Raw genomic sequence first — 10,000 nt, 5'->3', positions numbered from 1 at the left:
TGTGTGTGTGTGTGTGTGTGTGTGTGTGTGTGTGTGTGTGTGTGTGTGTGTGTGTGTGTGTGTGTGTGTGTGTGTGTGTGTGTGTGTGTGTGTGTGTGTGTGTGTGTGTGTGTGTGTGTGTGTGTGTGTGTGTGTGTGTGTGTGTGTGTGTGTGTGTGTGTGTGTGTGTGTGTGTGTGTTAAACCACTTCCTGAATGAAAGGGATGGAGGGATTAGAGCATTAAAGGGGAGGAAACAGATCCCTGATTTTCACTGCAGGAGGTCAGCGTGTTTGGAAACAGAATGAAACGCTGCTGCACTAATATCTGCGTCCACATGTCACGTTTAACCATCTGACGCAAACAGATGTGTGTTCATATGCTGGACTCGAAACTTATTAATAAAAATACATGAATATAATCTAGTGTCGGTTTGATGCACTTTTTATTTCCTGTTTTACAACCGCTTTTATTCGCCTGCTCTCTTTAACTGCGGATCCATTAAAGGGATAATAGACTACCCTGAAATGCCTCCTTCCTCGTCTGCTGACCAATCACGACCTCGTGTATCCCTCCATACATGCCATGGTTTGAACCTCTGGGAGCAAATTAAAGTTCAGTATCTGAAACAAAGAGGACCGCAGATACATGTGACAAGAAGTGTGAAAAGTATGGATCCAAGAGGACGTTCAGGAAGGGTCAGAGGTCACCGGAAGGAAGGACGAGGAACAGGAAGATGAACTGAACCGACTTATCAAACACAGAAAAGAGAGAGAGGGATAATGGAGAGGCTGCAGCTCCTCTGGGATGATGATCCAGACAGGGGTCAGACGGTGACCCAGCATCCAGAGAGAGAGAGACAGAGAAAGTCTTCCTCTCTCTCTCCTGTAGTCCTCCTCTCTCTCTCCTGTAGTCCTCCTCTCTCTCTCCTGTAGACCTCCTCTCTCTCTCCTGTAGCCCTCCTCTCTCCTCCTCTCTCTCCTGTAGTCCTCCTCTCTCCTCCTCTCTCTCCTGTAGTCCTCCTATCTATCCTGTAGTCCTCCTCTCTCCTGTAGTCCTTCCTCTCTCCTGTAGTCCTTCCTCTCTCTCCTGTAGTCCTCCTCTCTCCTGTAGTCCTTCCTCTCTCTCCTGTAGTCCTCCTCTCTCCTGTAGTCCTTCCTCTCTCTCCTGTAGTCCTCCTCTCTCCTCTTCTCTCTCCTGTAGTCCTCCTCTCTCTCTCCTGTAGTCCTCCTCTCTCTCTCCTGTAGTCCTCCTCTCTCTCCTGTAGTCCTCCTCTCTCCTCCTCTCTCCTGTAGTCCTCCTGTCTCTCCTGTAGTCTTCCTCTCCGTCCTGCTCGTGTTCACGGCCTCTCTCAGTCTTTGATATCAGGACAGATGCTCCCTGCAGTCGCCTGATCGGTGCCGTGAACTGATATAATGTCAGGAAACTTTCACTGTTTGTATTTTGGGCGTAGAGACGAGTTCCATGGTGAAAACGTGCAGAATCCCAATCCTTCACCTCGTGACCTGGTGAACTCATCCCCTTGCTGCTCCCTCCAGCAGCTCTTTATCCCCCAGCATTACATCTGATCTAATTCCTGGTTTAGCACTGATTGTACAGGTCCAGAGGGGGCAGGGTAATTCCTGGATTTCTGAGGCGTTGTGTGTGTTTCGTATGCTGCACGGTGTACCGCCAGGATCAGCCGGTCTGCCGGGTTCAGGCACGATTCATCACTTATTAGGGCGCGAGAGCAGGGATTAGACTAATACCTGGTTTTAGGGGGGAAATGGAAAATACCTGAGCCAGAACAGGATCAGAGGATGGAGGGATGAGGGGTGAATACAGATGAAGGACTCCCTCACTGCCTCCTTAGGAGAGAAAACAGATTTGAGTTACGATTTAAAACGTTTACATTTTCTCGAGTTTCATCCTCTGAGCGCTTTATTTTAATGAGTGAATAATCACAATTTACTGTCTTAAATTACAAAGAAAAAGCAGAAAAGCTTAACGTTTGTTCTCTGGAAAAAGAGAAACATCTGAAAATTCTGCTTGAAAAAGACACTGATCATTAAAAAAAGTTTTCTTATGGATAAATGTATTTATGGATCATTTGTAGTAGCTGTTTATCGGAAAATAACTTTGTTTAAAGGAGCAACATGTAACTCTGACACCTAGTGTTTAAAATGGGTACTGCAGTCCAAATTCATCACATTGTAGAGAGCTGTCTCCCCCCGCCCCCTCCTCTCTAGAGTCGATGCTCACTCAGGTCACCATGTGGTGGACACTGTAGCTTCAGTGTTTATCCAGCTCTGCATCGGTCTGTAAACCTTTCTGTGTTCTAACCTCTCTCCATTTTTCAAAAGCATCTCCAATATTGATCCTAGTTTGAGCACGTTTCTGCTCGTGGAGCTTATTAGAAACATGCAGAGGCTTTTTAGGTCGGGTACAATCACTTCTATCTGAACCACTTCTCTTGTCCGCTTCCATCGCTGCAACACCTGTTGGTTTGACCTGATAACTGCTCTCATATCTGGCTAACCGAGGGGTGTCCAAAACATCCGTGTGGGGGTGCCTTAAAAGCGCCTACCTTCTCTGGTCCAAACAAATCCAGAGCATTCAGGAGCAGAATCTAAAGTTAGAAGGAGGACATACTGGCTGCTGCATTGTTGTCAGAGAAGCCAGAACTTCAACATGTTTCCTTAATGTCTGATCATATAGTAAGATCACTTTATCATCTCACTAACTACACATCTCACTGATTGGACCTTTAGAATATGTTAGTGTCGGTTTGCATGTGAAAACATATTAAAACATATTATTTCAGCTTGTTTCAAATGATCCTTCAGTCGAACGTGATCTGAATCTGAGTTTAAAGTTATAAAGGAAGCAGCTCTGCAGTCTGTTGGCTTATAAAAACTAAAACGTCAGAAACAGGAAGTGAAAGGGATTCTGTAAGTTCACGGAGAAGCAGACGTCTCTCTCCAAAAGTAACAGGGACTAAAAATAATCATATAAATATAAAATGTGAATCTGCAGACACATAGAGTGAGGGAGCCTGCTGACTGATGTGAGCACTCTGACAATATGAAGAAGTCGGTGTGGGTCCCGTAAACATGTAAACATTGCAGATATACTCGTGCGTAATGATGAGCGGTAGATGTTTTGGCACATGCAGCAGCGACGTGGTGTCATTCTCTGATTTTTGTTAAGTTTGTGATCCTCCTGCTGCAGTAAACTGCCGAAATGTCCATTTTATCCTTCACTTCATTCACAAATTCCTCCGTTTCTGGGTCAGAAAGTTTTGTTTCTTCGTCTGAACTTCCTGGTTTCGCCGCAAACCTTTGATCTGCCCCCCCTTTATAAAGGGAACATTGCGTGCAGGTGTGCGTAAGAACGGTTTTATAAATCTAAATCATTTTGTGCGCACGCCATTTCCGGGTTTTTGGCGCACTTACATTTTTAGTATGAATTCTACACACTCTTTTATAAATGAGACCCCAGGACTGTGTTCAGTCTCAGCCCTGGTTCTGTTGAGACCCTGTTTAAGGTTCTGTTTGAACTCTGGTTCTGGTTCAGGTTCTGTTTGTTTATCGTGTTTCTATTTATTCTGATTTGTTCCTGTTGATGTCTGCTCGCCGTCACACTGCTGCACTTCACACTGCGTCTGATTGAAGTGCATGCTGGGAGGAAATCAGTCGAGAGTGTGTGTGTGTGTCTGTGTGTTTTGGGGTTTGATGACATCATCAGCACAGTCGTTGGAGGACAGAAACAAAAAAATAAAACAGAATCTAAAAATAGAAAAGACACAAAAAGTAGGACAACCAGAACATCCAAAACACCTCCTCATCCTCTCCTCTCCTCCTCTCCTCTTGTTTCCTCTCCTCTCCTCTCCTCCTCTCCTCTTGTTTCCTCTCCTCTCCTCTTGTTTCCTCTCCTCTCCTCTCCTCCTCTCCTCTTGTTTCATCTCCTCTCTTCTCCTCTCCTCTTGTTTCCTCTCCTCTCCTCTTGTTTCCTCTCCTCTCCTCTCCTCCTCTCCTCTTGTTTCATCTCCTCTCTTCTCCTCTCCTCTTGTTTCCTCTCCTCTCCTCCTCTCCTCTTGTTTCCTCTCCTCCTCTCCTCTCCTCTCCTCCTCTTATTTCCTCTCCTCTCTTCTCCTCTCCTCTCCTCCTCTCCTCTTGTTTTCTCTCCTCTCCTCTCCTCTCCTCTCCTTTCGTCTGCGCAGTTGTTCTTTGTGCTGCAGATGTTCTAATGTCGCTTCAGTCCTCTGAGGAGTTTTTACGTCCCAGAAGTACTTCAGAAGATTTCAGAATCTCGTCTCTGCCTTCGCTTGTGTTTCAAAGTTACTGCTAAACCAAAATACAGACAACATGTCATGAAGAGGACGAGGAGACGCTCCCTGAGTTTGTTTGAACAATAAGGGATGAAAATCAACGTTTCCAGCACCAGTCTGCCACGATATGATGCAGGGGCCTGTGATCGGTTTTAGACATCTGACCGACACTGCAAAAAAAGAAGTGTAAAAGAAATGCAAAAAGTTCAAACTGCTCATTTATTATTCACAACGACACCTGGACGACCACAGGTGAGACTGACATCTGACAGCTCGTACCCAATGTTAGAACGTTGGGGTCGCGGGGGGCTGGAGCTCCCAGCTGTCATTGGGCGAAAGGCGGGGTACTACAAATGAATTGAAGTTTTTTTTGTTCTTTCAGAAAGAGATGTTTTCCTTCTAATCTCAGTGATGACGTGGACAAATAAAAGATCAGTGGTGGTCATGATTTAAAATCCAGAGTCCTCCCAGACTGAGACCGAGACAAGACAGAGTAAAAAATGCTTTAGATTCTGATCGAGACCAGGACTGTTAAAAGACAGATTTGAAGTACTACAACACTTAACTCAATCACAGAGCTGACATATAGAGACAGACAACCAGCCACACTCACACCTACAGACAATTTAGAGTCAGCAGTTAACCTAACGAGCTTGTATTTGGACTGTGGGAGGAAGCTGGAGTACCTGGAGAGAAGCCACACATGCACTGGGAGAACATGCAAACTCCGCACAGAGAGACTCCTGTCAGACGGGGATTCAAACCAGGAACCTCCTCGCTGTGAGGGGACAGCGCTAACCTCTGAGCCACCGTGCAGCTCCACAGTAGATTCATGTTTTTATTAAAATATAAACAAAATGATTTAAAATTAGAAAACACGTTCTAACTAATTTAATCAACAGACCTATGAACAAACTCCTTTCATGTCACTGTCTTGTCAACCAATCAGCTGCCTCCTGATCTTCAAACCTTTGGACACGTCTTCATTTACCTGCCGTTATTAAATTTCCTGTTTTTGCTCCGTCTCGTCTCAGAGCTGAACTCTGAGTCTGTGAAGTGTCTGATAAACTGAAAATAAAACTTTAAATGCTCAGAAGATGCTGTGTTTTCAGGGACTCAAACGCCACGCGGCCGCCTCGTTGTGTGGTTCCCATGACAACAGGTAGAAGAGATGCTGCAGGCGACGGCGTCTGTTTGGAGGCTAACGGCTCCCGGACAGCCGGTTCACTCGCAGTTTTCTCCGCTCGCAGTGAAACACAAAGCAGCTGCTCCTCGGAGCTCTCACACAATAAAAGTCAGAGTCTGTTTCTGTTTGATATCCGACCATAAAACCAGCCGGGTGGCGAGCGTCCACAGCTGCTGCATGTCTGAACTTCCTCTGCAGAGAAATAAGAATGAGTAAAAACGGTTTCATTCTGAAACAGGAGGAAAGATTTCCTCAAACTGTCTTTCAAGCTACTGCTCAGTGTGCCAATCACCCGGGGACAAATAACGTTTTTAGAATTGAACTGTTTGTGTGTGTTAACCTTCTGTGTGTGTGTGTGTGTGTGTGTGTGTGTGTGTGTGTGTGTGTGTGTGTGTGTGTGTGTGTGTGTGTGTGTGTGTGTGTGTGTGTGTGTGACTCCACAGCGCCCCCTTCAGTGCGCATCGTGCACTCAGGTCAGGCCTGTAACGTGGAGGAGGAGCGCTACAGCGAGAGAGTTTACACCATCAAAGAGGGAGAGACTCTGGAGCTGCAGTGTCTGGTGACGGGACACCCCCGACCTCAGGTAGGTAACACCGTACTGGGAGCACGGGGAACACTGGGTATACTGGGAGCACTGGGAACACTGGGTATACTGGGAGCACAGGGAACACAGGGAACACTGGGTATACTGGAGACCAAGTTAGCATTAAGGCTGAGCTGCTCTGAATTAACACACACACACACACACACACACACACACACACACACACACACACACACACACACACACACACACACACACTTCAAAGTGTTGTAAATACAGTTATTAGTCCTGAAACTTCTGCAGCCATCTTTGTTTATTTTATATAGTTATGCAAATATCCTCAAACATTTTAAAGTGGTTAAAACTTCCATAATGTAGAAGAATTTTAAAAGACTTTAAAAGCATTGAAAAACTTTTAATGACTAACGCCTGACATCCTCTGAAGACGACGTGTCAGAAACTCTCGCTCTGAGATTTTAAGACCGAGGATGTTTCAGGGTCATTAACTGCACGACCACAGATTCATTTACAGATGATTTCCCATCATGTACCTGGTGGACATTTACCTGAAAAGGAGGAGAGACTGTTGGAGTTGTGGAGTGAGCGTGAACGCCTCTTAGACGTGTCCTCCTCACACCTGTCATACCAAACAGATGTAGTTTGTTTTTATCATATTTAAATAAAAAAGACAGTTTTGTTTTAAAAGAATCTGAACTTCCATAAGATCTCATGAGGAACGGTTTCTCTCCGTATGTTCCGTGGATGTGTTTCTACCCCGACATCTTTGACACTGTCGTATCGCCAAAGCGCCAGCTTTACATACAAAGACACATCTAATGACATCATCATTCATAATCAATAATCAGGTCATTTCCTCTCTCTCTCCCCCTCTCTCTTCACCTTCTCCTCTTTCTCTCATCTTCCTCCTCAAGTGTCCCCCTCCTCTCCTCTCTCTCTCTTCTCTCTCGCTCTCTCTCTCCTCTCTCTCTCTCTCTCTCTCTCTCTCCTCTCTCTCATCTCTCGCTCTCTCTCTCTCTCTTCTCTCTCGCTCTCTCTCTCACCCCTCCTCTCTCTCTCCTCTCTCTCATCTCTCGCTCTCTCTCTTGTATTTCCTCTGCTGTCAGTCTGGGAGGCTAAAAATAGAGCAGCTGCTGGCACACAGTGTGAATCTACACACTCACATTCACACACACACACACACACACACACACACATACACACACACACACACACACACACACACACACACACTTATACACAGTTTATTTTTTTCTCTGTGTCTCTGCGTCACTGCAGAGCTCAGCTTCCTCTGCATTTTTCTTACATCTCCTCGTCTTCTTCTTCTTCTTCTTCCTCTGTTTTTATTTGTCGTTTTGCTGAAGCTCTGATTTGTTTATATTTTAAACATTTAAAATAAGAAGCTCCTCCATCTTTAAGGCTCCCTCTTTAATAATCAGGTGTAGTGGGAATCCTCTATGTCAGGGGGAATCTGTTCTTCATTTGTATGAAACCTTGAAACGAACACGATGAATCTCTGAGATGACTCGATCTGTTCTGAGTCGTCTGTCTGACATCAGCAGCGTCTTAAACAAACAAACATACAGTGGAAGCGTCATACAACACAAACACTCGAAATCCTTGAATCACACGTCAAAAAAACACGGACAGGAGGAAACAGATCTCCCTGAGGATTCAGCTTCAAACCGCGCTCCATGTCCGAATCCCGATCAGCTGACTGAACTCAATGTGAGGACGAGAGGAGAGAAACATCTTCTCTGATCAGTCTGAGGGGACTCCTCCACTTATCGATGGTCTTTCTATGTACAGGTGTCTGTCACACCTGCTGGTATCTGATCCAGGTGTGTCTCAGACGCCTCTGCAGGTGGTCTCCATCGTTCACCAAACACACATATTATCTCTGTTTATCTATCTCCTACCTGAAGCACTTTAACTCTGATCCAGGATCTGTGGACTGAGTATTTTTAGCTCATTAATCGTCAGTTCGCTGGTTCGAGGCTGTCAACCGTCTGTCTGCTCCACAGACGATAAAAATTCCGCCCCACTCCAGCTGGCAGTGGGGCGAACGACATGTGGGAGGACTGTACCATGGGAGAGAGAGGGGGGGGGGGGGGGGGGCAGAAAGAGAGAGAATTAGGCTGTAAAATATGTTGATGGAAGTTAGAGCGAGAGTTTGAAGTACAAAAACAAATATTAGGTTTTTCTTTTTAGATTAATTTTTTATCTTTGTGTAACAAAAATATGACAAACATCTAAAACAGCAGTTACAGATAACATCAACGACATCTTGTCTCGGTCTGGCCCTGCCTTGGTCTTGGTCTTGAGCTGAAGAGCTCAAAAACATTCAAATCTACAATCAGCGCTGAGAGAAGCCTTCGTACCAAACATTTGAGTTCATCTGTTTGTCTGCTTCATTCAGATAATTTATTTAGTACATTACAAACATGTGAACTGAGGGCGAGCGACACAGAGAGAGAGAGAGAAAGAGAGAGAGAGAGAGGGAGAGAGAGAGCGACAGAGAGAGAGGGGGGGGGAGAGAGAGGGGGAGAGAAAGAGAGAGAGGGAGAGACAGATAGAGACAGATGGGCAGGGAGAGGAGGAGGAGGATGATGAAGATGTAATGATGGAGGAGAGGAATGGATGAAGCAGGTGGGAGGGATGGATGAAAAACTGACCAACAGATGCTGAACGAGGACAAATCTGGACCTCACACACACACACACACACACACACACACACACACACACACACACACACACACAGTGGAGTTAATCTGCAGCAGGGTAATACACTCTGGCATCGATTCATTTTCCCTCTGAACTAAAGACTCCTGTTAGCTGCACCCAATCCAACACACACAAACACACCACATGTTTTAAAACGATGCAGTCTGTGTTAACATAATCGTCAGTATTGAAAAATGACTAAAACAAATATTTTAGACTTAAAAAAAAAAAAAGCTGCCGTGAGAGAAACCATTATCTGTCTGAATCGCAGAAATAAGTTGTGGACATTTCTAAACATCCGTCCTATTGGTAAAATTAAGACAGTGTCAGGAGTGTCCTCAACATTTTGTAAATTAAAAACAATAATGGCGTCTTGGACTTTTTTTTCATGGTTTACTTTTTGGGATTTTTGTTCCTTTAATTCATTGACAGGACAGATGATAGAGTCAGAAAGAGAGAGAGTAGGGGGGTTACATGCAGGAAAGGAGTCACAGGTGGGATTCAAACCTGGGCCGCACGCTTGGAGGAATACAGCCTCCGTACACGGGCCGTGTGTAATAACCATAAGCTTCAGCGCCTCGAGGGCATCTAGGACTTCTATTTCTGTTGTCGTGGTTTCAAACAGGTATTGATGTTTCCTAAAATCAGAACAAAGTTTAACTTCTCACCCTTGGTGAAGAAGCTACACCTGTTAAGTCCTGACCAGTCCAAACCAGTCTGTAATGGGAAATCTAAATTAATCCAAACCAGACATTTTAAGACCATCTGGACTACTCCTGTCTGAAGTGGTTTAAACCGTCTCAAATGGTCTCAACTGGGCTTAATTAGCCAATCCAAATCAATCTAAGCCTGTCAAAAACCAATTCAAGCCAGTGAAAACCAATGAAATACCAGTCAATACTAATCAAAAACCAATCCAACCAGTTGAAAACCAGTTGAAAGTAGTCTTAGCGGTTCAGTCTTAACTCCTAAACCAGTCTACACTAGTCTGCTCTCCCTAATAAACGCCTCTCTCCCCCCCTCTGTGCAGATTCGTTGGACAAAGACGGCGGGCGGAACCTCGGATCGTCCGGGCGACTCGTCTGTGATCAACGAAACTCTGAAGATTGATAAAATCAGCCGCCACCAAGGGGGGCGCTATTACTGCAAGGCTGACAACGGACTGGGATCCCCCGCCATCCGGTCCATACGAGTTGATGTCTACTGTAAGAACACACACAAAATATATCTCGCTTAGAA

General features: G+C 45.2%; 2 protein-coding genes across 2 annotated transcripts in view; one reads left to right on the top strand and one right to left on the bottom strand.

Annotated features, from left to right (window-relative positions):
• tecpr2 (tectonin beta-propeller repeat containing 2) overlaps positions 1 to 10,000 on the bottom strand; it is a 212,003-nt gene that overhangs the window by 80,223 nt on the left and 121,780 nt on the right. The gene's annotated exons all lie outside the window — the stretch shown is intronic.
• mdga2a (MAM domain containing glycosylphosphatidylinositol anchor 2a) overlaps positions 1 to 10,000 on the top strand; it is an 82,992-nt gene that overhangs the window by 13,031 nt on the left and 59,961 nt on the right. Inside the window, exons 2-3 of the mRNA XM_061063771.1 lie at positions 5,917 to 6,056; positions 9,792 to 9,966. Of these exons, the coding sequence (XP_060919754.1) occupies positions 5,917 to 6,056; positions 9,792 to 9,966 (315 nt within the window). The remainder of the gene's footprint in view (positions 1 to 5,916; positions 6,057 to 9,791; positions 9,967 to 10,000) is intronic.

Source organism: Labrus mixtus, chromosome 18 (genome assembly GCF_963584025.1).
Source record: "Labrus mixtus chromosome 18, fLabMix1.1, whole genome shotgun sequence".
NCBI lineage: Eukaryota > Metazoa > Chordata > Actinopteri > Labriformes > Labridae > Labrus > Labrus mixtus.
This window is presented reverse-complemented; position numbering and strand designations above follow the sequence as displayed.